Source organism: Amblyomma maculatum, chromosome 1 (genome assembly GCF_055883805.1).
Source record: "Amblyomma maculatum isolate TAMU_Amacu chromosome 1, ASM5588380v1, whole genome shotgun sequence".
NCBI lineage: Eukaryota > Metazoa > Arthropoda > Arachnida > Ixodida > Ixodidae > Amblyomma > Amblyomma maculatum.
The window spans coordinates 309,142,039-309,169,904 of record NC_139344.1 but is presented as its reverse complement, the minus strand read 5'-3'; the positions used below and the strand labels follow the sequence as shown (position 1 = coordinate 309,169,904).

At 45.8% G+C, this 27,866-nt stretch overlaps 1 protein-coding gene across 1 annotated transcript in view; it reads left to right on the top strand.

Annotated features, from left to right (window-relative positions):
* The first annotated feature begins 2,322 nt into the window (after positions 1–2,322).
* LOC146207032 (protease-associated domain-containing protein 1) overlaps positions 2,323–27,866 on the top strand; it is a 50,569-nt gene continuing 25,025 nt past the window's right edge. Inside the window, exons 1-2 of the mRNA XM_084592375.1 lie at positions 2,323–2,490; positions 2,555–2,667. Coding sequence (XP_084448501.1) covers positions 2,397–2,490; positions 2,555–2,667 — 207 coding nt within the window. The 5' untranslated portion in view covers positions 2,323–2,396. The remainder of the gene's footprint in view (positions 2,491–2,554; positions 2,668–27,866) is intronic.

Genomic DNA, 27,866 nt, shown 5'->3' with positions numbered 1-27,866 from the left:
AAGGTGACACGTTTTTTCTTACGCAAGAAACAAAAACTGCATTCATTCCTGAGCGCGAATATTATGTTTGCTTTCTAGTTCTTTGGAATTCTGGCAGATCTTATTTTCTGTGTGCTAGTAATTTGCCTCAAAGTTCGCAGGAGCCCTCATCATCGAGTTGATGCCGCTGGCAGTAGGCAGCTGCACGCGTTTTCTTCCAAGTGGCGCGACCAGTTGTACATTGACCTTGAATTGACCTTGTACGTGACGTGTAGGCTACGTCACCCATGTGTCACGTGATTGCGCATCGTCGATCTGCAAAAACATTCTCCCAACCGCTGCCCCAGCGATGGGACTGGTGGCGCCACCTCATGCTGCTAACAACAACTCTGTAGCAGGAAAAGAGGGGGCGAGCGTTTCTGCCAGAAGGTTTGAGTTGTTGTAAGCAGCATGAGGTGGCGCCACCAGTCCCATCGCTGGGGCAGCGGTTCGTCTGGCGTCGCCGCCGCCGCAGGCGATGGGAATATTTTACTTCTTCTGATCGAATCAGGCAAGTACCCCAAACAAATTTAGTATTAAAAAATACTAGCGACAAAATGTGATTTCTGTGCGAAATCTGAACTGCAAGGATTCCGCGGTTTAGCTGGGAGAAGCATTCTACAGCGCGCGTCTAATTGTGCAACACCTTGTAGTGCGTTCGAAGCGCTGGCTCAATGCATGTGCGATTGAAGTTCATGGACTGAGGACGTTTCTCTGCGCTTAGTGGCATCATAAATGTAGTATTTAGGATCACAGCACTGTGAGCGCGTCCAAGGAGCGGTGCGAAAAGGCCAGTGCACTGCTGAACACCGCAGAACTGCCCTGACAGCTTCTTAAATGGATAGCTTTTCGCGAGATAACGCGACATTGGTAACTTCATATAAATTGCAATGACTGGCAGGGACTATTGCTTTTTTACTGGTACATTGATGTTATAATGAGTGCGCTCAGGTCGGAATTCCCTTGTAGCCCATTCCACTAATGAATGCCCACAAGTGCCCACACATGAACTGATGAGCACGGGTTCTGTTGAGGTCTGTATCGAGAGACTATTTTTCTGAAATAATTGTTTGAATGTTGATCCGAGAAAGATGATCCCTCGTAAATACTACGGACATCCCAATACGGATGTCCGTTTTCGGCTGTTTCGTTCCTACCGGTTTATGTCCCAGTTCGGAAGATCCGTTTTCGGATGTGTTTCGTTCTTCCGGCGGACGTCCCGCTCCGGCTTCGGACGTGCGGACTTTAACCGGCCGTCCGACGGACATTACTGGCCGTGTGGGTACTGCTTGTAATGAAAGACTGCATCGCAGTGTAGTAGCGCACCGCTGCACTGTGAGTTTTGGTTTTAACGCGGTTGCAAAAAATTTCACCAGTTTTTTTGTCGTACTTGATCCTGTTTAGTGTTAGAAACGGGATATGGCATATTATGACCGAACGGCGAGGAGGCGCGCAGTAACGAAGCAAAGCTGAAAACGCGCCTCTCTGTCGCCGAGGCGTGTCGCCAAGTCCCGTCGCTCCGTGCGGTGTGCACCAGCGGCAACAGGCGTTGGCGGCGGATTGATTGCCAAGGGTTGTCGCCTCATTACCGCTTCACTCGATCACGACCCGATCTGTGCGATAAGGTAGTAAAATGTGTGCTGCAGCCGGTGGACCAGGAGCAGGAACCAGCAGATGGGATCTATGCTCAGATATCAATTCTGCAGCCGGTAATAATGCCGTGACAGGCGACGCTTAATGTGCCGAATTCCACACAACCAGGCGGAGCGTTCGGAACTTCGTCGGACTCTGTAAAGGAATTCTCTTGATCGTATTTAAGCGAAAGGTAAGATTTCCGCTCAAGCGATAAGCTTTGTTTCGTCCCCGTCATGGCTCCTCCTTCAACTCATTCTTCTACCCTTCTACCCCAGGACCATTTAAGGACCATTCCTTTCCCCCCAATATGGTTCCAAGTAGTGCTGACATATGGACAGCAGAAGTCGAGCTTTTAAACTCCTAAAGAAGCAGACAGACAGGTTCGTCGAATTAGCCGGGACAGAAGCACTTTCCTCCTCTTGCCCAGAACCTGCAAAACACCCTCCCCGTTGGACTGGGCAAGTTTTGAATCCTAGGACAAAAGCACTACAAGCCCTGCAAGGTTCCGAAACCGAAAGTATTGTAATAAAAAAAAAAATCTACTTTTTATTTTTTATTGTAACGTTATTGGCTTCTTAAAAATATGAAGTTTACTGCTAAAATGTGCTCACATACCTATACTTGACTTAAAAACATTGTTCTTGTTATAACCTTAATGCGGCAGCACGCTCGCGTAGCATGTCGTCGACGGCATGAGGGTGCAGCAGCAGTGCAACAGCTGACTGCTCGTAGGGGTCCTGGGGATGCGCAAGAGACGTGTGGTTCTGCGGGGCCTATCTCACACGGCAAGCGTGCTGCTGGCATACTGCTACGTCCTCGTGGATTTAGCTTACCTGGGTGCGTAGGGGTGTTGCGTGCCGCTTGTCCCCTCTGACGTCGTCCTGCGTTGTCTCTTTTTCAGTGTCAGCCGATGGCAAATTCCTGAAAGAGGACATCTTCTTCGAGATCCTTGAACCTGAGAGCCTGAGGTACACGTTTCGGCTGAGGCCTGCGCACGAGTTCGGTGCATCTTTTGTAAGTTGCCGCCTTTTCACTGCTTTGCACAGCGGCAGCTCCGTTGGCCACGTTCATTTCCTCGTTCATTTGGGTCCAGCCAGAGCCGTTGTGGAATCTCTTGACTCGAGGAAAAACAACCGCTGGCTGTTAATGTGCCGCACTTGCAGTTTGGATGGTGTGCCTACTGGCACTTTTAATCCTCTTTTCTCACCGAGGATTGCAGGCACGATGCTGCACGGGAATTTGCAGGACTCATAGAGAAGTGGTCCTCAGTTTGTATCACTGTAAAATTACTATTCAGTCTTTATTTTCCTTTGCCACCTATATATTTTTTTCTTTGCCGACATACTTTCGCCAGCTACGTGAGAAGACGAAACAGTCTCAGCGAACTTAGCAATGCTAAGTGGTGTCCATGGTGCACTAGACCGGCAATGAACTGTGCCACCTCCATGGACCGTGTCTCAGTGTATTCTGTTACAATGGATTTGTTTCCAGAGGAGCAGTGGCGTCGTCGGGTAAAGTTGTGTTGAGGGCGCCTCGGCCGTAGGTGTCGAGGCGCACGGGTACGAACGTCGGCGCGATGGCGGGAGCGCTGTTATTCGCACGCGGGATAACTGCTACTAAGCATGAATCGTACATATTCATTATATCTACTTGTAAGGCTGACATCCTTTAAGCATAACAAGGGATCAGGATACTTGTTAGGCAATGACACCAACACCATGACATTTTATGTGAGGCAGTTTCTAGAAATGTGCGCATGGCTCGAAAAACTGCACGTTTGCTCCGCTAGCGTCAATGGTAGTAGAAAAATTAAATGCTAGTTTAAGCTGCGGTAAAACAAAAAAAGGAAGAAAGGCATCAGCATTTATTTCCACATTTCACAACAGCAGCTGTGCTATAAGAGTAACTACTTTTACAGCTTCATACAGGCAGTGGCGTAGCCAGGAATTTTGTTCAGGGAGGGGGAGGGGGGGAGGCTCATGTTCCTCCATATAAATTTATATTCCATATGATATATATCTGTAATATATTGTCACCAACACACGTAGCAAACAGAAGAACAAGATGGGCAGTGTCACTGACTTCTTCGGGGGCAACGTACATGGGCAACGTACCCAGCACTTCCACCAAATGTCACCAACACACGTAGCAAACAGAACAACCGAGCTGCCCTTTTTTAATCAAGCCAAGCTCGAGACAGACGAGGACAACGCTCAGCCACGCGCCAAGACATTCGGCCACTTGATGGCGCTAGAAGATGGGCAGCGGTGTGGCATTACAATATAATACATATAATTTATAAATAGGGGCTTCCTCCATATAAAATTTGTCGAGGGATCAAATATCTGAATAATACGAGCACTGTCATTGCCAATAGCCATTGTGTATTAGGTGCTGCAAACGAATTCTGGAATGCTTCGCACTGTCAAGACAAGTAAATAATTCATTTTGTTATAAAAAAACATATATGTGCCAAAAAGTGTGGCAGAAATAACTGTGATCAATGCTTCCGTGATTCTGTCTATTTAACAAGTACAGAAAATATTAAACGAACTTTAGAACTATATGAGTTCGAAATCAGCAAAGCAGTGCATGTCGCTGATATAAAAACGTAAAGGTTATGAAATGAACACTTTGACAGCAAATACTTTATTGAATCTTTGTCATCCAAGACCCTTGTTTACGTTTTTGCACATGTGCAACGGCCAATGACGCTGTCCTTTCTTCTAATTTATTGCACAGGAACAGCTGTCACCGGTCGTGTATTGTGAGTAATTGCACCGAAATTATAGTCTCAACAGAGAGCGCACATAAAAAGCAGGAGTTGCGAAACATATATATATAGAAATGCGAAGATACAATGGAATATTACAAATGAGAAGATACAGTTTGATAAGGGCAAAAAATTACCATTGGGAACAAACTTCACTGCATGTATGCACAAAACCTCGCAACACGATATTTAAATATACGTATAAGTCTCCAATAAACCTACGCAACTAAGCAAAGTCACTGTATAAAATGCATCAAACAAGGCAAATATGTTGTGCAATCACATAGTAAACTTGACGCACAGAAAGACAGACAATCTGACGAGCGTTGGTAAGAGTAAGGGGCAACATTTTCGGACCACAAGAACAAAACATGGACAAAATTCAGCAACAAGTGCAAAGTTTTGAGAAAGTGATAACCATCAGAAAACAACTTTAAAACAATACTAAACAGATAAGTTATGGTGAAGCATGTAAATGTCTTGTAGCTCATCTGTCTCCTCAGGAACCTGTATGAAGGGCAAGAGGCCTCAGTCAGAACTGGGCATGGTCTTACTGATTGGTTTCCGATTGAGAAAGGAGTGAGGCAAGGCTGCATACTGTCGCCTTGCCTATTTAACTTATATGCAGAGTGCATCATGAGGAAGGCCGGTCTGGACGAGTCTTCAGCTGGAGTGAAGATTGCTGGAAAGCGTATCAACAACCTTAGATATGCGGATGATACCACTTTAATGGCAGAAAGTGAAGTGGAACTCGAGAGACTTCTGATGCGCGTACAAGAAGAGAGTGAGAAGTTTGGGCTTAAACTGAACAATAAAAAGACAAAGATCATGGTGTGTTGCCCTATCAAGTCCTGGAGCATCAATGGACAAGAAGTGGAAGCTGTGACAGATTTTCTCTTCTTGGGCTCCAAGATTACCCCGGAAGGAGACTGCAGCCATGAAATTAGGAGACGCCTGCTTCTGGGAAAGAGAGCCATGGTTAGCCTTGACCGCCTAGTAAAGAGCAGAGACATTAGTCTGTCAACCAAGATGGTCTTTATGGTCTTTCCAGTTGTGATGTATGGATGCGAGAGTTGGACTGCGAAGAAGGCTGACCGCCGAAGAATTGGCGCATTTGAATTGTGGTGCTGGCGGAGACTCTTGAGAGTTCCTTGGACTGCCAGAAGATCAAATCAGTCAATATTGTCGACCATAAACCCTGACTGCTCATTGGAGGGTCAAATTCTAAAGTTAAAGCTCAGCTACTTTGGTCATCTGATGAGAAGAGAGGAGTCGCTGGAGAAATATTTGATGTTGGGAAAGGTTGAGGGTCGCCGGAGAAGGAGTAGGCAGCGAACGCAATGGTTAGATGGCATCCTCGAGGCGCTGCAGATGAAGTTATGTGATGTTAGGAAGATAGTGAGAGACCGGAAAGCGTGGCGTGACATGGTTTATAGGGTCACGAAGAGTCGGACACGACTGAACGACTGAACTGAACTTAGGACAAATGTATTACTGGAGCTTAGCACTAGTTTTACAAAATATGTTCTCTGTCAACGTTCGAACCCCTAGTTTTTTTTTTAAACCACCGGTTATTCGAACGCAAAGACAGCAAATTGACAGTTAATCATGAGTGGCATTTCGAGTTGTGAAGCTATCTTTTTTTTTTATGATAACCAAAACAAGTATTTATCGAAATTGTTTGCCTACCTTATAAATAAATCACTTAATTTAATGGCCAAATGGTGTGGTTTCAGGAGTTGTGGGGCATGTTTAGAAAAAAAACAACTCACAATTTCATCGGAAAGGCGAAGCAATGAATGCGATAGCAACACATTGGAGAGCTAACTCAACAAGCATGGCAGCATTCGCACACGAGCATAAACACATCTTATTCCACGACAGCAGACACTTGCTGTGAAATGCACAGGTGAGCAAGCTTGGACGCAGCAGCAGCTACCTTCATGCCACTCGCTTCAACGCGAACGGCCATAGCCGGAAAGCATTCAAAGGGCTACGAGGCAGAATCCACTCGGCCAGAGAAAACGAACGCGCTCCGAAATGTGCCGCACGGTAGTCGGGACAACACAAGAAAAACGCATGCGCTCTGGCTGGCTTTGCCAGCCCCCGGGTAGCGAGAACAAGAAAATTTAGAAGAGGTCTCAATGTGTCCTCTCGCATAGAAGTCAAAATAGAAAAAGTAAGTAACAACAAAGTTACCTTTGCTGGCTTCAGTGTCTTGACATGGACGCCTTGGCGCAGGTGAAAAAAATGTTGATATTCTTTTCTGTGACATGAAGGCAGAAGTGAATGACCACGGCGCTTCGCCTCATTCGACCTCGCTGCGTGCTGTTGAAGGGGGACGCCGTTGGTTCGCCTGGGATGTCTATCGCCGGGCCGAGGTTCCCGGGCCCTGGCACGGAAGGCTGCTGCTGCGGAGTGACGATGAGAAGAGATGGGCTTCGAGGTGGAGGATTTGATCGGGGTTCGGGGGCCTAGACTTCACCGCAGTGGAACCATGAGGAGCTGAGAAGGAAAAGGAGTAGGAGCAGCCAGGGAGTAGAGACGAAGGAATGCTTCATACAACTCTTTGCATGATGAAATGTGTACAATTAGAAGGATGAAAAAGGAGCTCTCGGGGGAGACAATTTCTGCCGTTCAAATATGGTCGGTTATCCCCACTTCCCTAGCTGGGAAACAAAGTTCAATCTGTGCATTCCTATCAGCAGTGCAAAAGCAAGGACTTGAGATGCCGCCCACTGCCGAGGGTAGTGCTTGCGCCTCCTCGCACATCTTTCGGTGGCGAGGGCTAGTCTCTCCGATGTTGATGACGATCTTGTGAATGCTGGTAGTGGAAATTCTTCACCAAGGTGAAGCAGCCGGAGAAGCTGCCCGTTGGCGGAGGTAATTTCCCTGGCGTTACTTTTTACAGAAGGTCACCCGCCTGTCTCAAGATGTCAGCACTGATCAGCGATGCGCCTCTGAAGAAAAGGTCAGGTTCCCGTTGTCGCAGCTGTGGTCTGAAAGGGCAGCTGGTCTCCGTCCCGAAAGGGGGGGGGGGGAGGAGGGGGGGCTTGGGCGCCGCAGCAGGAGACAAAGGGTCACTCCGCCGCCGTCGGCGCAGCTTCGATGCCTTTGGTCGCGGTCGCTCACCGGCGACAGCTATAGGTCCGTTTCTGTTTTCAGCTGCTGGAGAATCTACGCGAACCTCAGCTGGAACTGCAACGGAGCTGCGCGTAGAGAACCCTGTCTTGCTGCGCAGCGGCATAGAAAAAAAAGCGAGGTGCAATAAAAAAAAACCACCCCTGGGCAAGCGTTCGGCGCCTTCTCTTCTGCGCGTAGGAACAAGCGCGAAAACTAAAAAACAATCACAAACAAAAAGCGCAACCACGGAGAGAGCGTAGTGTACGGGGAGAAGGGCGAGGGAGTACCATAAAGAGCTGCTATGCGAGAGTTGAACTGTGAAAAAGGCTGACCGCCGAAGAATTGACGCGTTTGAAGTGTGGTGCTGGCGAAGACTCTTGAGAGTTCCTTGGACTGCCAGAAGATCAAATCAGTCGATATTGTCGACCATAAACCCTGACAGCTCATTGGAGGGTCAAATTCTAAAGTTAAAGCTCAGCTACTTTGGTCATCTGATGAGAAGAGAGGAGTCGCTGGAGAAAGATTTGATGTTGGGAAAGGTTGAGGGTCGCCGGAGAAGGGGTAGGCAGCGAACGCGATGGTTAGATGGCATCCTCGAGGCACTGCAGATGAAGTTATGTGATGTTAGGAAGATAGTGAGAGACCGGAAAGTGTGGCGTGACATGGTCCATAGGGTCACGAAGAGTCGGACACGACTGAACGACTGAACTGAACTGACAGCACAGTGAGGATCCGCAGAAGGCATAAGAAAAAAAAGCACCAAAAGAAACATGTAGCAGTCAAGAGGGGCTGAGGGCTGTGTAATAGAAGCCTTGTATGCATGGGTCAGACGCAAGCGGTTTGGGTAGGGGAGAGCCGGTTGTGAGCTGAGCCAGCCCGACCCGTCCGGGTTTACACGAGCTCGTTTCTGTCGGGCAAAGATCGCTGCTACATCGTGCGTCGAGCAAGTGAACCAGGCGCAGGCGAGAGAGGAGGAAGAGGAGGAATGCTCAGACAAACAGCTCACGGTCCCGTCCCCAACCAGCAAGGAGGCAAGAGAGGAGGTGCCTGCCCGATGCCTCAGCGTATGCATGCCCCTCGCCCACCGGGTAGGGTCGAGCCAACCCACCCTCTGCAGTCGGGCTGGCGGGACCTGATACGACTGTTGTTTAGCTCGACCCCCTAGCGTATACATGAGCCCGATAGCCGGTTTTCCACCCGACAGGCCTCCCCGACCTGACATTGTCGGTCTCATGTAAACCCCCTGAGAGACACGGGGATTTTGTGCAAGTGGGGAGTCGAAGGCGAGGGAAATACCGCCTTTAACACGGAAATGGAAACCTGGCTTCGACGCTGTCTTGTTTCGTCCAGCCCCCTCCTCGACTGCTGCGAGTTGACTCGACGAGCCCGCTTGGCATCCAAATTTCCCTGAAACTTTGTGCTCGGAAGTGGCTCCTTGCTTTATGTGACTCCAGTTACATGGGCATTGCTACCAAATGTAGCCCAAGGTTGTAATGTTTGTGCAGAAAGGTCTTTTTGAACTGGAAAATGATATTGTAGACAAAATCTAGAATTTTTTCCAGCGTCGGGGGTTGTTTTGGTCAGTGGTGCCAGGATACATTTCGGGGGAAGGGGGGGGAGCTGAAACCCCATAAGCCCCCCCCCCCCCCCCCCCCTTCCCCGGCTACGCCCCTGTGTACAGGGTATGTTGCTGGGCGAGTTGGTTGTTCATTGTCAGAGAAAGAACGCTAGCAGACGACAGACAAGGAAGGACAAGTGTATGCCCTCCTCTTCCTTGTCCGTCGTCTGCTAGCGTTCTTTCTCTGACGATTACAGCTTCATGTCTTTTCGTGAGAGGGGCTTCTGCCAAAACTATTCTTGTCTATTATAGAAGAGGTGTATTTCACCAGTAGTGGCGTGATGAACCTAGTTGGCACAAGTAGAGAAAAATGTTCAAGGTTCAGGGACAGGCACACTTTATTTACAGATGGCAACTGCATCGGCCAGGTTTTCCAGTGGATTTTGAAGTCGCGGGTTTTCTTTTAAGCTTGTCTCCACAAACAGCCGCAGCATGTCTTCTTGAGATCTGTAAGAAACATTGGGATCTGTAAGGAGAACAATTTTAATATCAGCTGTTACTTGCATGATTCAGCGCATCGTTCTAGCAAATTTTTTTTTTATCCAAACTTTCAAAACAAGGAAAACAAGTGTACGCATTGCATCTTTCAGTTTCGCTAACTCCAAAGTAATCGTCACAATAGGCAAAGCTTGTGTTTCTATTTTATCACAGAATTGTGCAATTAGCATATACATTGCAAAAACAAAGAATACTGTGCTGAAGCACATGCAATATACCACACAGACGAGGTAACCAGGGAAGAAATTAGCACCCTAGTCCAGAAGATACATGTGCACACTTAATATTTACTGACCTGTAATAAATAGTTTCTGGTGCTGTCACAAGCCTCAATACAGCTGAACTCTACGCAGCGATTGCCGGAAGGATAAAGCATAGCTGGCACTTACCAATTGGTGCAGTGCTGTTTTCCTGTAGCATCCGAAGGCAGAGAAAAGTAGAAACAAGACCTTGACACTGCTAAACAGTCCTCGAAAAAATGAGGGACCGACAACATGTGGCTATTCGGACTGTTTTGCAACACAGCATACCCGGCACTCACCTGACGAGGGTATCTCGTATCACTCCTTCCACACTGGATGTGTAAGCACGCTGATGTTTTATTGTGCACCCTGGGCGATCAGCGCCACAAATCCGGGGAACAAGTTTACTCAACTTGTTAGTGGCTGAAAAGACCAGCGGTACCCTATGCCTGTTAGCCACCTTCTTCATATTGTGTGATGTTTTGTGTATATAGGGCATAACTTCAGGTACTACCGTGGGGCCTAGCCCTTCAGGGCTGGTGCAGCGTTTTTTTTTTAGTTTTTTGGAGGAGGGTTTCGGCGACAGCAGTCAACACCATCGAAGGGAAGCCAGCAGCCAAAAGGCGACCAATCTGATTTTCCATACTAAAATGCATTTGGTGCGGACAGGAATTTGAAAGCTGGAACTCAAAGCATAAAGAGGCAATGGCGTGCTTAACAGTTTAGAGTGCGCCATATTGAAGGGTAGCAACTCCTTGCTAGTTCGAGGAAAGTATCCCCAGCATAAATGGTTCTTCCGGAATGCCAATCTGAGGTCCAAAAACTGTAGTGTTCTCACTTAGGAGCTCATGTGTAAAAACTAGGCCACGACCTTTGAGGTTAAAAGCACTTAAAATGCTGGACACATTAGCTTCAAAAGAATTGTCAAAATCGGTAGATAAAAGAATAAGATAATCATCTACATATCTAAAAATTTAAAAAACAGGTCCTGTTAAAAACAATTGGGCAAGTTCCTTGTCCAAAGAAGCTAAATAATTGTCGCATAAAATAGGGGCTACACAGGAACCTATACAAATGCATTTCCTTTGTATACAAGGTTGTTGATTAAAAACGATAAAACTGACCTTCAGATCATCATCATCATCAGCCTGACTATACCCACTGCAGGGTGAAGGCTTCTCCCATATTTCTCCACTTAACCCGGTTCTGTGCTAGTTGCATCCACTTGACCTCTGCGAACTTCTTAATCTCATCCGCCCACCTAACTTTCTGCCGCCCCCCGCTACGCTTTCCTTCCCTTGGAATCCAGTTTATTACCCTCAGCGACCATCGGTTATCCTCTCTTCGCACTACATGTCCTGCCCATGTCCATTTCTTCTTCTTAATTTCCACTAGAATGCCAGTAACTTGAGTTATTTCTCTGACCCACTGTGCACGCTTCCTATCTCTTAATGTTACCCCTACCATTTTTCGTTCCATAGCCCTCTGGGTTGTCCTCAACTTAAGTAGAACTCTCTTGGTTAGCCTCCACGTTTCAGCCCCAGATACTGCTCCAATAAATACAGAAAGCTTTCCAGAGACATACCGGTGGCACCCTGAAAGGCCATTTCACCCGTACCTTCAATACACGATTGTACAGACACCAGCAGCTCAGCATGCGGTATGGAATAAAACAAATCCTCAATGCCTACAGAAAAAGCGGATCTAATTTCTGGATGCGTTTTAAAACAGTCTACTAATTCTAACGAGTTCTTAGCTCGAAAAGGATCATCCAACTCAAGAAGACTAAAAGGGGGCCGTGAGAGTGAAAACAAGGTTTATTAACTTTTGTAAGGAGTTGGAACTGCCGAGATTGGCAAGTGACATATACAAAAGTAAACGGAACTCTCTTTCAGTGTTCTTCTTCAGTGTTTACAAGACCCTGCGAAGGTCTTGTAAAAGATCGCAGTATCAATCAATAAATAAATGAATAAAAAAACAAAAAAAACCCCACAAACCTGACATCCCGTTCAGAACTTTAGTAAGTGGAAATGGTTCCTGGCAGCATAATGTTGGCCGGTTTTGCAAAGAAAGTCTTCTTGAGTTGGATGATCCTTTCATCAGAAATCAGAAAATCAGATTGGTCGCCTTTTGGCTGCTGGCTTCCCCTCGGTGATGTTGACTGCCGTCGCCGAAACCCTCCTCCAAAAAACAAAACTCTGCACCGGTCCGACGAGCCCTGAAGAGCGGGGCCCCGTGGTAGTACCTAAGTTATGCCCTGTATACACAGTGTCACACAATATGAAGAAGGTGGCTAACAGGCATAGGGTACCGCTGGTCTTTTCAGCCACTAACAAGTTGAGTAAACTTGTACCCCGGATTTGTGTCTTTGATCGCCCAGGGTGCACAATAAAACATCAGCATACTTACACATCTTGTATGGAAGGAGTGGTATACGAGATTGCCCTGACCTGTGGAAGGTCCTATGTAGGGCAGACAGGCAGATGTATTAACAAATGCTTTGAGGAACATGGCAGAAAGGTAGATAGTAATAAAGATAAGTATGCCAATTTGGTCAGGCATGTCAACGCGTGCAAGTGTGAGCCTCGACTAGAAGAGGCGAGGATTCTGGGCAGGAGCAAAAACAGAGGCCAGACTATTATTGGAAGCTTTTCATATTAAGAAAAAGGAGCCCTGTGCGTCAGTGAAACGTCAGTGAATTTGTATGCGGCTGAGTATGAGCTTCTGTGCAAAGGTAGTGCGCGGTGATAAGCCAGGGCTTTGATAATGCACGTTTTGTCAAGTGGGCGTAGCTTGACGCTATAAATCATAATCATCATCATCAGCCTGACTATACCCAGTGCAGGGCGAAGGCCTCTCTCATATTTCTCCACTTAACCCGGTTCTGTGCTAGTTGCATCCATTTGACCCCTGCGAACTTCTTAATCTCATCCGCCCACCTAAATTTCTGCCGCCCCCTGCTACGCTTTCCTTCCCTTGGAATCCAGTTTATTACCCTCAGCGACCATCGGTTATCCTCTCTTCGCACTACATGTCCTGTCCATGTCCATTTCTTCTTAATTTCCACTAGAATGTCGGTAACTTGAGTTATTTCTCTGACCCACTCTGCACGCTTCCTATCTCTTAATGTTACCCCTACCATTTTTCGTTCCATAGCCCTCTGGGTTGTCCTCAACTTAAGTAGAACTCTCTTGGTTAGCCTCCACGTTTCAGACCCATAGGTGAGGAGGACACTATAAATGCATGGCCTGTATTCTGAAATAAACAGTTGGAAGTTGGCGCCTGTCCGTTGTCCCCTTGTCTCTCTCTTTTGTGTGTGTGAATTTTTTGCACCAGGGTTTCTTCTCAGTTTTAAAAGATGGTAGACCAACTAGCCCGGCAACATGCTTTATTGAGGTTGTTCCTTCGGTGGGAAATGGCCGGATGTGAGCATAGGTGGGTGTGATGAGTAGTCCTAGGAGGCTCTGGATGGGGGCTGGTCTTGGCTCGCCGTCAGCAGGGCACCCCGTTCACCGTCCAACAACCAGATGGCACCAAGTGGTCTTCGCAGCACGGATGCGCACTCCGAAATACCGGTGACAAGTTGCTGAAAGTTTTGAACAAGGAAAAAACAAAACCCGTTGGGCGCCAGATGAAAGCCACCGCCTTCTCTCAGGGGGCTCGGGAGCTGCACACCGAGTGATGAATGACCACAAAAGAATGCTGCCTCAGGAACAAAAACATTTTAATTAGGGAAAAAATAAACAGAAGAAATCAACTGGGCAAGAGTATATCAAAGGATAGATTGTAAGAGGGGTCTAAGAGTACGGCAGACGTTGCACCGGCGAGTCAACAAAGTATCCGTGTTCTCAAATATAAAAAGAAACATGCCATTGGCGGGTACACACGCGGCACGTTAAAGCGCGCGCGAGCCGAGGGATAAGAAAATAAACGCCCCCCAGGCGAATTCACTCGCACACTCCGGCGGGAAATGGCCGTGCCTTTGACTCCGACCGAAACACAGCACCGCGCAGCTCGATACCACGCCCGACCAAGTAGAAGCCCCTGGTGCCAATTGCTCCCCACTTATCTAGTCTCTGGTAACGGTCATGTGCACAGGTACATGCACATAACTGGCTGGCGTGACATGCGCAAAAGGTCGCCGCCGGCTCCGTCCCACCGGGCGCGCGCGCTCGAGGTTACGCGGCCCACAAATCATATGAACTTGTTAATATTCGTCAGACCACCTAGTGTGCCTTGAAATCACTGTCCAAGAGGCTTTTTTTATACACGGACAGCATTGTCTCGCTGTTTTTTTTTTTTGGTCTAGCGAAGGCATATGATAGAACTTGGAGGTTTAGGATCCTCTAGTAGATTTAGGTATCAGTCGTTGAATGCTAAATGGTTTAAATGACTTTCTCTCACACCGTTCTTTCCAAGTGCGCCCTGCAGGAAGCATCTGTTAAACCAGATGTTTGTGGCGCTTTGCTGTGTCTGGGGGAAGGGGATCCTGGTGCCAATACACCGTTATCCCTTCCACTGCAGAGTTTTTTTGGGACTGCTGCACACTACCTGCCGGGTTATGTTAGCTGGGACTTTTTTGCATGTTAGGTTCGGTTTGTCGGGTTTAATGTCCCAAAGCTCCGGAAATTCCGACCACCTGAGGTTTTAACGTGCACTGTCATTGCACAACACACAGGCGCCTTGCTTTCTGCCTGCATTGAAAGGTGGCCGCCGCTTGGGCACAGTAGTTGAGCGCCCTATCTACTGCATCACCACGACGGGGCCTTTCTTTTTGTTTTTACATGTTAGGAAATTTTAATCTAGTAATCGACTACGATGCTGTGAAGAACATGTTTGCTAAATATTTTTATTACGCTCGGTAGGTTTCCGCTTGCCACTCATTTTTATAGGCAGCAGGATCACTTCCTTGCTGTCTTCGTCAAGGTGTTTAGCTCAGCTGCTTCATCGATATCACTTTCATTTGAGCAAGAATCCATTGACAGTTTCTCATTTTCTTTGCCAGTCAAAGCATGGACGCACATGGCACTCGCCATGGATGCAGTGCTGACAATAAAGTGATGCGGTGTTGTTGATAGTGATGATGCAGGTGGGGAAACATCCGATCATTATTTTTCAAATTTAGCCTGCAAGATTTATGCTTTTATATGGCTTCTCCACAGACAGTGCGATATATCCACTTAATTGTAGCGAAAGCTACACTGTGCTAGGTTTTCAAGCCGTTGGCATGGCAGCGTGTGTTGTAGCCATCACGTGGTAACTGTCACGTGGTATAGACAAGAGAGCTGGGCCAGGAGTTGGAGGAGGAAAGAAGAAAAAGAAGTAAAAGAACAAGTAAAAGAAGAAGAGGAAGAAAAAGAAGACAGGTAACTCGATAGTTGGTAGAGGCGAACGGCAAGAGTTGCTAGAACAAAAGGTTCTTTCGAACATTGTGACGGCACTACATTAAATTCAGGTGTCCACAGAGAAATTCGTTGCAACACTCACAGCTTTCGCTCTATCACTAGGTTCAAGCCATGCTTAAACCTTCACAATTTTTGTTATACGAGTAGTATCGGCCGTGCAGGGGATATCTCTGGAGTAGCAGAAGAGCCCCTGGGCAGCCCATGCTACCTATAGACAAGCGTCAGCCCGTGACGTCAGCGGAGATGCGGTGGCGCTGGCGACAGCAGTGACTTTCGTGGTGTAGGCAAAAGCACGGGCCGTCTGCATTGGATGCGCGGCGATTGCTGTGTTTTAGGGCATAATTCCCAATATTTCTACGAGCTGTGGTGCGGTTGATTGCGCCACGAGGCACAAAAAGCAAAATGGCACTTGTTTTAACATGTTTCTTGCGGTAGAATAAAGATGAGAGCGAAGGGCAGCGGCATTGAGCGCGACAAGTAGACTCTTCGGTGACGGATTGCCTTCGCGGCTAACATATATATGCGTTGCAGTTCTTCACCGAAACTAGATCAATTCGTTTGCAACCCTTAATTATCATGATTGCTTTTCGGCGGCACGACGAATAGCGCAAGAACAAACGCCTGCAGCTCGTGCCCATTTTGATATGCTATTAAGTTGTAAGAAGTTCAGACGCGATATATTCCGTGTGCGTATGATCCCGCAGGGAAGCTGCACTGTGGGTTCTATTCACTTGCAGTGCTGCCCGTGCATATGTTCACACAGAAAGGACACAAACGCTGCTGTGAAGGTAATTGCAATTACTTTGAGCGCGGTCACTCCAGTACGATATTGCTGGCTATAACAGGCCGCGGACCTGTAAAGTGTAGCTTTTCTCTGTTTGTACTCTCACGAGTTTCAACCAGTCTCTTCATCACCGGTTCTATAGTAAACATTGTTATGATCCGGGCAGTCCCGCAGCATTATTTCTCATTTCTAAATTTTATTTTTGGAGGTCATTATAAGATCCTGACGAACAAATTAAATATCCACGTACAATCTAGCTCTGATCGAGCAGGATATTTAAGTATATATGGTACATGGAGTTCAATGTCCCAAAGAGGAACAGACTAGGAGGGGTGCAAAATAAGCAGAATAAGATGATGCGCATTTGAATAAAAAATTTCCATGTATATTAAAAAAAAGCTCAGCAGATCACGCAAATTTCGCTGCAAGCGATCGTGGAGAACGTTTCATCTGCACTCATGCGTCTCTCCTATAGAGCAAAGAGAACAAAATGAGAGCTTTCGTACTGGCATTCATGTACATATTAACCTGTGAATGACCTTGCTACATCTGTAAGATGAAATAGACGTCAACGTCTTTTTTATCGGGCCGGCGAAAACAAGTTGGCAGTGCACTTTGCCAACATGTTAAAAAGATCTAAAAGATTGAGTTCTTCTTTTTAGATACGAAATTCTATGACTTAAGTTGCCGGTAAAGTGAGCTAGAAATGTGATTTCTAGTTTACTATATATAGTTGCCGATAATGTTGTTCTTTAGAGTGAGTGCTTGAAGCAACAGAAAGGCAGTCAATAGATTCGTCATATGAAAAACACACTTCCAGTCATTCATATTGTCGTCCTCCTTGCATGCGCTAGGAATAGGCCTGGGAGTTGAACAGGGTTGACTATTAGTCTTTCTTATACATTGCGCTTTCTCGTTTTTATTTAATTTAATCACTCACGGCCGTCGCCTACGTACCGCAGCCGCGCGCTGTTGAGGCCACGGAGAAGGAAGCCAATGCAGCGCTCTTCGCCAAGTAATTCTAGCTGTAATCTGCTGATAATGTGCGGAAATACTCTTCAGGCATAAACCAAGCTATTTCTACGTATAAGCGAAGCTTACGTTTCAATATATTCGCACGCGCGAACTGGTTTTGAAGGCAGAGTCGCTTTGCGCAGTGTAGGCACGCCGCGCTTTTGCCTACACCTCATGTCGCTGCCGATCGCAGCGCCACCTTTGTTTACAAACATGACGCTTGTCTATAGACTGCACCCTGACCCACCTGGTAGAAATCAGCCTTTTCCTATCCTCCATCTTTCACGTTCCCCTTTCTTGCAATTGTCCTCTTTTCTCCTTCCAGACGGCTAGGGTTAACCTTGTGTGGCGAACCACTCGTGAGTGTTGCTATATTGGGTTATAGTTGTGGCATACAGACTTGCTCTCAAGTTCCTGCCTCTTGTAGGACTTGGTGATAGGTGGCTGGCGCCGCAGCCGAAAAGCACATGCATCTTATTGCTTCTAATTCCTCCAAAACCGATCGCCCTAACAAACACAAGTGGACCACTGCAGCAGCATATTTCCTCCAGAAAACTAAGATCAGCTTTGCTAAATGTCATGGGATAAATTCCCAAGTCCACCAGCCCGAATCATGTCCCTGTTTCTAGTTTCCTAGTGTTTCACTGCCGCCTTGGGCCCAAAGTACAAACTTGCCAAGATATCTAGGGGAGACTTATTGCTTGAGCTCAGCGACAAAGCACAACATTCAAAGCTGATGAACATCTATTGGGGACGTCCTAGTGACCATCACTGCCCATAAGTCTCTGAATACTGTCCGCGGCGTGATTCAGATTTTCTCCACAGAAAAAGAAATGCTTGGCCAGAATGTTCTAAATGTGCAGAGAATAACTATCTGGAAATATCTTTATTTATTGAATACCTGCTTGCCTTCGTGGCATTACAGCAAGGGGGAGTAAACACTAAGACATTTATAGATATAAAGAAATACCTAATAAGCACCTCACACTGATATTAACCACACTCCTTGAAAAAATGGACATAGGCTTCCTAAGAATAAAAGTTGGATCCTACGTACCCAACTCCCGCAGATGTTTTAATTGCCAGAGATACGGGTCGCACACCTGCTGTGGCCATAAAACCTGTGCAAAATGTGCTTCCGAAGACCACACGCTGACAACCGCGACTGTCCTCAGTGTAAACTGCAAAGGGGACCATCCAGCATGTTCAAGAGCTTGTCCACATTCGAAGAAAGAAATCATAACGATTAGAGAATCATCTCATTCATAGAAGCCAGGAAATGTTTGGCACAAATGAACATATTTGGCACGTAGGGGTGCCAGACCGCAACATGACAAGGCGCACCCTCCCCAGGCAGAGGCTGCTCTGCCAGCATCTACATTGCTCCTGCCTGGGCAATGGTTGTGGGGGACAAGAAGAACCTCAAATCAAATCCCTCATGACTATGGCCCATATCACGCAGTGGAACTGCAGAGGTCATAAATTATACAGACGTCACAGGTATACTTAAATCAATAACATCCATATCTTTTTGCCTACACCCCGCCGGGGTGGCGCAATGGGGTTATGGCGCTCGACTATTGTTCCCAAGGATGCGGGATCGAATTCCGGCCTCGGCGGCCGCTTTTCGATGGAGGCAAAAAGCAAGGTGCTCGTGTGCTGTGCGATGTCAGTGCACATTAAAGAACCCCAGGTGGTCAAAATTTTCGAAGTCCTCCACTACGGCGTCTCATAGCCTGATTCACTTTGGGACGTTAAACCCCACAAACCAAACCAAACCAAACTTTTTGCCTACAGAATACAAATCTTGGCACATGGACGTCCTCAAAACATATAAAACCTTAGATTGAGAGCAGGCTAGCCGACTCTCGGGAGGCGTCGCTGTAATAACACATGTCCCTACAAGAGAAGTACCATTGAAAACAAACTTAGAAGCTGTTTGCAGTAAGCATAATTAGCATAAAACAATAAGTTTGCTCCTTATACTTACCACCAAACATCAGTTACCATGCATGGTTTAGAACTTATTCAACTGTTACCGGAACCATATATAAAGGTTGGGGATATTAATCTCTTCTGGGGAAGTGAATGCAAAGACAGCAGTGGAAAAATCATACAAGACGTTATACTCGCAGACAACAGGTCTCATGAATACAGGGAAACTTGCATACTGCTGTCCAAGCTCAGGAAAAATGAGCTGTCTAGATTTGGTGTTTGCATCATTTTTAGTGATTTTAATTGGGGGGGTTTTTGATGACCCTAGGGGAAGTGATCATTTACATATAATTTTAAAATTATTGCCTTCTACACATACCATTCCAACAAGGCCTTGGCGTTGGAAAATGTATTTTGCAGACTCGCTGCTTCTTAGAATGAATGCTGCGCTAGAGAAAGAATATTCAGAGGAGCTGAACGTAGTTGAAAGTAATGAGAAGTTTAGAGCTTGTATAATATCATTAGCAACACTAACCATGCCCCAAACATCAAGACATGCATCAGCATAAAGTATGCTGGCACACAAGCAAATAAATAACAGAATAAAGCTCTCCATAGACACCCCACAGAATTTACGGAACTTTTAGAAGGCTGCTATATTTGAAGGAATGCACATTAAACCTCATGGCGAGAATATGTATCTTCTACCACACTGCCTCTACCACACAATACCCTATTCACAATTCCGATGTTGACCCCGCAATTAGAAGAACAGGCCAATATTTTGGGCGAGCATTTTGAAGGAGTATCAAGCTAATCTAAGTACCTGCACTCACTCCAAAAACCTTCAAGGTGAGGACTGCAACCAGCTTTTCACAATACAGGAACGAGTGTTAACCTTGGGGAAAAAAACAGCTCTCAGCCCTGACAATGTGCAATGCTTGCCTATCTCTCAGGCTGCCACAGAAGCACTCTTGGCATTTTTAACAAAATATGGATAACTAGGAAAATACCGGAGGCATGGAAGACAGCCATAATAGTGCCCTTTCTGAAACCTTCGTACAGTCCAAGCAGTTACAGGGCACACCAGTTGCATCGCAAAGTCCTTGGAAAGCATTGTATGCATCAGGCTCACCTTTGTTATAGAAACTTTTTCAGTGTGACCTTAAAAATGCAATCTCCCTGCAGGGGGCATCTGTTAAAGCAGATGTTTGCGTGTACTTTGCTGCACCATGGACCTCGAGCATCCACGCTTAGCCGTGCGTGGCATGTCTGGGGAAAAGGGGATCCTGGTGGTCGAGCTGACGCCGAGTGTTTGGACCTTTAAGGCTCCTTGGCGGAGGCAACACATCACTTTGGACTACGCTTCCCATATAGATGGCACCTCTGGGCTGACCCATCCGGGGGAAATTGGCAGTTGTCTTTTCCTATCCTCCCTTTTATCTTTCCTATCTCCTTTCTTACAACTGTCCTCTCTTCTCCTACCTTCTTCCTACTTCCAGGCGGTGAGGGCTAACCTCGTATGGTAAAACTACCCTGAGCTCTGCCATATTTGGTTATAGTCATGGTGTACGGCTGGCGTAGGCATCACTAATAACAAAGTTCTTGTCGCGTCCTCTTGTTGGGCTTCATGATGGGTGGCTGCCATCGTGGCCGAACACAATAATTCTTTTTATTTCTTCTTTATTTACAAAGCATGGTTGTCCTCCGAAACGAGGATAGACCAATGTAACTGCAGAATTCAAAGCAAAAGAGGTCTTTCCTAAGTACCACATTATTCGTAGTTGAACAACCTGATAAACCAGCCAGGAGAATTTCTTCATTCATTGTTGCGAAGTGCCTCAAAGAAGCTCTCTAGAGCTAAATGAGAAGCACTGGCGAGGCATTTGGGGACATTGGAGGATAGATTACACTTCATAGGTCTATAAATACTTTCCACGTTGTTAACTCTGAGATTGACTTCATCGAACTCGGTGAAGGAAAAATGCAGGATAGGCTTGCTGACCAAAATGTAATCAAAGTTCAAAGTATCAATATCCCAAAAGAAAACAAGGAAATTCCTATCAAGCATCTCATTCTTACGTTCACCAGTTCTACACTCCCAGAATCGTTTGCATTGGGCTGCACAGATTTCTGTCCGTCCATACATACCGAACCCTCATTGATGTTACAGATTTTGTCACTGATCTCAGCCACCAGACATGCACCAAATGTTCTGCCAAAGAAAACTGTACAACAGCACCACACTGCGCTAACTGCCTGGCCTATTCTATGTCGTCTGTGATGACACAGCCAAAGGTTTGTCGTCGCAGAGATGGCAGAACTTCTTGGATCGACCAAAAAAGGACTAGGCCCAAATCACTGGCCTGAAACAACTTAATTCTTCCCTTTTATATGCAAAGATGGCGTTCCTAATTCATTGAAATGCAAAGGAATTTTAAATAAATTAAGTGATATAAAAGACATTTTAGCATAATTTAGCCCTGTGCTTGCAGGAAACAAACCTAGGCCCAAAGCATACTAGTGTACTAAAAAATGTCTTCTGCCACGACAGAGCAAAGACAGGCTCTCAGGAGGGGTAGCTAGAATTGTTCGAAGAAGCATCGCAGCTCATGAAGTTAAACTATAAAAACCAGGTTTGAAGCCGTAGCAGCCACCCTCCCTACATATTACAGTATGCTCTACAACCACACCTGAAAATAACTTTACAAGAATTGGAAGACCTTTTAAGCCAACTACCAGAACCATATTTGGTAGTTCGGAATTTTAACGCACCTTCTGTATTTTGGGGAAGTGAAAAAACTGACAGCAGAGGCAAAATTTTAGAGGAATTTATTCTTTCCAATAACTCCAGTAAACCCACGTACTGCTCTGCATCATCTGGCAAAATGAGCTGTTTAGACCTGTCACTTAGTTTATCTGTTTATAGCGATTTTACATGCGACGTTTATATAATCCATACGGGAGTGATAACTTGCCTGCTTTTATTAAGCTATCATCACCTGCAGTCATCCCAATAAAACCGCAGCGTCGGGAGCTGTATTTAGTAAATTGGGCAACTTTTAAAGGAAAAGCTAGATTACACGAAATATATTCAGAAAACCTTAGCGTTGATGAAAGTTCACAAATTGTATTCTTGTTGGAGCACAAATTGCTATCCCTCAGTCTTCCGGAATAGTGAAGTACAACCACAAAATTTGGTATAATGAAGAAGGCAGGGAAGCAAATAAGATGCGAAATAAAGCTTGGGGAGCTTTCAGAAGGTACCCAACCTATGCCAACCTCATAAACTTAAAAAAAAAAACAAAGGCAAAAGTACGGTGCATGTGAAGAAATGCCGAAAAAAATACTGGTGGAAAAGTTCTGTATCGTCTATAAACAGCTTAACTAGAAGCTAAATAGCAGGTCCTCACCATGTATGATTCCTCTGTTGACAGCACCTGGTATTCAAACAACTCTGGAGGAACAGGCAAACATATTGGGCGAACATTTTGTGCCAGTTTCTAGTTGTTCGCACTACACGCAATCATTTTTAAACATCTCTGAAAAACACGACTTCCAACAACTGGTAGCACAAGTGAATCTTACAACAGATTAATTACCATCCATGAAATCAATAGAGTACTGCCTGCTGGTAAACAGCCCCAGTGCCAGACAGAATACATGATGAAATGCTGGCCCATCTTTCTGATTTTGCAGCAGAGGCACTTTTGAAATTCTTTGACAAAATATTCAGGTTGGGGAAGATACCTAAGGCTTGAAAAGCAGCTGTTATAGTTTCTTGTAGTGGCCTGTAGCCACCAATTTCTTGTAGTGGCTACAGGCCGATTTGGTGGGTTGCCTCGCCAAATCTTTCGAAAGTGTTTTAAACATTAGATTAACTTTTTTTTTTAGAATCGCACAAACTTGTGGACATTCATCAGTGCAGTTTAAAAAAAAAAGCATGCTCAACGACAGACCATCTTCTTAGGCTTGTCCGGGAGTCATTTATACACAAGCAATATTGTCTTTGACATGGAGAAAGCGTGACCTAGCAGATAATATAGGCAGGATGTTAAACTGCCTGTCATTTAAGGTACGTTTGGGTGCAACCCTTTCGAGGAGCTTTATTCAAGAGAACTGAGTTGCCCAAAGGTGTACTTTAACTACTACTCTGTTTGTTGTAAAAATTAATTCGATAGCCAGAGAAATCCCAAAATCCATTATGTACTCACTGTATGTTGATCTCTAGATCGCATTCACATCCTCTAAAATATCGACTTGTGAGCGGCAAGTATAGTTAACCGTAAATAGACTAGCAACACGGGCAGATAAAAATGGGTTCCAGTTCTCTCCACAGAAATCAGTGGCTGTCCTGTTCTCACTCTAACGAGGCTTGCATACTGCCCCAAACCTGCACTTAAGGAAAACCATACTTTCTGTAAAAAATGAACATAAATTTCTGGGCATTACCTTTGGTAAAAAGCTAGCATTTTTACCCTACAAAATACCCTCAAAAAGAAAGCATCTCACTCTTTAAACATACTGAAAATACTGTCAAGAAAACACTGGGGGTCTGATAGGACATACCTTTTACACATCTATCGATCTGTAATACGCTGTACCTTAGATTACGGAAGCATAGTCTATGATTCAGCGAGATCGTCGTATCTGAAACGCTTGGATCTAGTGCACAACGGGGGGTTGCGTCTCTCCACTTGCACATATAGATCTCTAGTAAATAGCCCTTATATTGAAACAAATGAACCAACCCTCGCAGGCAGGAGAACAATGATGACATGCGCATATGTACTGAAAATAAGGTCTCTGCCGAAACATTTGTTACTAGTCACAAGCTACCCATCTAGAACACTCTGAGAACAAACCCCAAGCAATCAAACCACTAATCCTCCATTTTGAACATGCATGCCAGCAATTAAACACTTGATCCACTTCAAAATACAGTCGAACCCGGATATATCGAACTTGAAGGGGATCGCCAAATAGTTCGATGTATCGATAATTCGATATACAGAAATCTGCTTGTGACAGCACTTACGATGCGAAAAAACGATATGTATTTGTCTCATTATCAGCCCACTTGCATAATGAACCCACCCTCCACTTTTGCACCCGAGAATTAAAAAAAAAAAAGAAAAAAGCATTAAGGCCAGCTCGCTCACATGCAAGTGATTGAGCGATCTCAGAGACTAGCGGCAGTGACAGAGCGAAAAATTTCCAACTTGTTGGAACTGTGTCCCTCTCGCCACTCGAGCCACCGCTGCAGCTCAAAAGGTTTCTGTGTCGCCGCGGCAGAAATCGCGAGCGTTTTCGCTTGCATGTCGATGGTGCGCGCCACTCCGTTTCGGTCCTCTCATCCACAGCCCATTTCTTGGCAGCGTGCTAAGATGCTGCGCAGCGATAACGTCAGGGCGTGTTTATCTTTTGATAACTCCTGCGGTGGCGGAGAGTGAACTTGGCAGAGTGATGATGCAGGAGTAGCGATGGCTTGATTCCACAAGCCTGGTTCGATTTATCACGGCGCGCTTGGGGCTGGCGTAGTCCACTGCTACAAAATCATTGGAAAGCGTGATAGCTGCAAATGCTGTTTGAAGCGAAAAATGCTAAAAGCCGCAGTCATTATCGCAGCTGACCGCTTGCTTTCGTCGATTCATACATGCAAGGATAAACAACTCTCTCAAAAAAAAAAAAAACTGCTGCTTCTTAATGTCCACAGCCGCCATATCTTACACTACGCCGCGTGTACAGCACAACGATAAGAACGAACAACTCAAAAAAAAAAAAGATCTGCCGCTTCTTAATGTCCGCAGGCTCCAAGCCACGCCAGCCGCCATGCGCAGACGGTTCGCAACACACGCTGGAGAAAGCGTCCTAATTTCTGTCTGAAAACGGGCTGAGCCGGCTTGGCGCAGGCATAGCGCGTGCTACTGCGAACGAAAGCCGGGAGAGAGGAAGGAGAGAGCTCGCAAAAGAATGGGCACACCCTTGCGCTTCATTCTATCGTGTTTTTCCCGTCTCGTTCCCACTGGTTCTCTCTGGTTCATTCACGCACATCGCTTGCAAATGTCACATGCTGGCTGGGAATGGGCGCGGCGCTGCCCTAGACCAGCCGTCGCCAAACTGTCCCCTCTTTCCTTCCTCGCGTGGCTTGAAAACGTCACGCGGGAAACGGCCGGGGATGATGCGATCGTCTGTGGGGAAGGCACACTTTCCAGGGCGTGATGCAGAGTTCGATATATCGAACGACCGGTGAAATTGAGTTGGATATATGACGCGGCTTTTCTATACTTTTACATGGGATTTTCAAGGGGATATTACGTGAGTTCGATATAACCAAAATTCGATATATCCGGGTTCGATGTATATCTGGGTTCGGCTGTATTGCACCCCCTGTGTGCGTGTGACTCGACATTAACCCACTTTTGTAAAGAACAAACACCACAGTACAAGAGTTCTTGGCACAGAATGAAAAATACATAGAACCCGCTTCTGTAAAGAACAAACACCACAGTACAAGAGTTCTTGGCACAGAATGAAAAATACATAGAACCCGCTTCTGTAAAGAACAAACACCACAGTACAAGAGTTCTTGGCACAGAATGAAAAGTACATAGAACCCTCTTCTGTAAAGAACAAACACCACAGTACAAGAGTTCTTGGCACAGAATGAAAAATACATAGAACCCGCTTCTGTAAAGAACAAACACCACAGTACAAGAGTTCTTGGCACAGAATGAAAAATACATAGAACCCGCTTCTGTAAAGAACAAACACCACAGTACAAGAGTTCTTGGCACAGAATGAAAAATACATAGAACCCGCTTCTGTAAAGAACAAACACCACAGTACAAGAGTTCTTGGCACAGAATGAAAAATACATAGAACCCGCTTCTGTAAAGAACAAACACCACAGTACAAGAGTTCTTGGCACAGAATGAAAAATACATAGAACCCGCTTCTGTAAAGAACAAACACCACAGTACAAGAGTTCTTGGCACAGAATGAAAAATACATAGAACCCGCTTCTGTAAAGAACAAACACCACAGTACAAGAGTTCTTGGCACAGAATGAAAAATACATAGAACCCGCTTCTGTAAAGAACAAACACCACAGTACAAGAGTTCTTGGCACAGAATGAAAAATACATAGAACCCGCTTCTGTAAAGAACAAACACCACAGTACAAGAGTTCTTGGCACAGAATGAAAAATACATAGAACCCGCTTCTGTAAAGAACAAACACCACAGTACAAGAGTTCTTGGCACAGAATGAAAAATACATAGAACCCGCTTCTGTAAAGAACAAACACCACAGTACAAGAGTTCTTGGCACAGAATGAAAAATACATAGAACCTGCTTCTGTAAAGAACAAACACCACAGTACAAGAGTTCTTGGCACTGATTGAAAAATACATAGATTATACAGCATTCTATACAGACAGCACTTTAAAATAGGTGTGCTGCAATACAAGACGACTGGGAGAAAATAGTATGGTTGCCCGAGTGTTCATCGGTTTTCACAGCTGAATGTCATGCCGTTTCTATGGCTGTAGACCCTGCAGGGGGCATCTGTTAAAGCAGATATTTCAGTGTACTGTACAACACCACGGACCCCGAGCACCGCCGTTTAGCCGTGCATGGCATCGCCATGTCTGAGGAAAATGAGATCCTGGTGGTTGAGTCGACGCTGAGAGACCTTTAAGGCCCCTCGGCAGAGGCAACACACCACTTTGGCCCATGCTTCCCATAGATGGCACCTCTGGGCTGTCCCACTCGGGGTAGATCGGCAGTTGCCTTTTCTTGTCCTCCCCTCCATTTTCACTTTCCTATCTTCTTTCTTATAACTCTCCTGTCTCCTCTTTATCCTTCTTCCAGGCGGATAGGGTTAATCTGAGTTATGCCATATGTGGTTATAGCAGGGATGCACGGCTGGCGACGGCAGGACCTGCTTGCAGTTTCCTGTCTCATCCCCTTGTTGAGCCCCGTGACGGGTCTCCTCCACCCCAGCCAAAAAATTCTCTTTTTATGGCATCTTTCTGAAATCAAACTGATCGCCTCGGCAAAAGCAAAAAGAGGCGGACCTATGGTACTGCAGAATTTCTGTGAAAAACAAGAAAAAGCTTTGCCAAATACCATGTGGTACACTCTGAAAAAGAGAAACCAGCCCGAATTTTGTCCCTATTTCTTGTAGCCAAACGTCTGACTGACACCTTAGGATCAAAATACAAACTAAGCAAAATTGCCTACGGAGACCAGCTCCTCGAACTTAATGATGAAGCCCAGTACGAACGGCTAGCAAACATCCAATCAATTGGGGAAGTCCCCGGGACTGTCACTGCACATAGGTCCCTAAACACAGTCTATGGTGTAATTTCACTCTGACTTAATAAACATAACTGAGAAGGAAATGCTGGATGGTCTTGCTATCAAAATGTCATAAATGTACACAGAATCACCATCATAAAAGATAATAACCTGGTACAGTGAAAGCTTGCCAATTCGAATCTTGCTAATTCGAATTTTCAGATAATTAAAACTGCACTACTTGGCCTGGCCAAGCTTCATAGAGATCTGTGTACAAAAAAGCTTGTTAATTTGAACACGAACCGGTTTCCCTACGGATAATTCGAACTATGTGCTGCCGCGTCTGGGTGACTTGGCACACAACACCTCCGCGATAGACCTGCATAGAGGCTGCGTACGTCCAAAACAGGGACAGAAAATGAAAGCTTATGAAACCATGACAGAGTGGATAAAGCCTAATTGGCGGCATGACCGATGCGGCAGGCTAGGGGTTGGCGCCCGTGGCTGCCTGCGCTC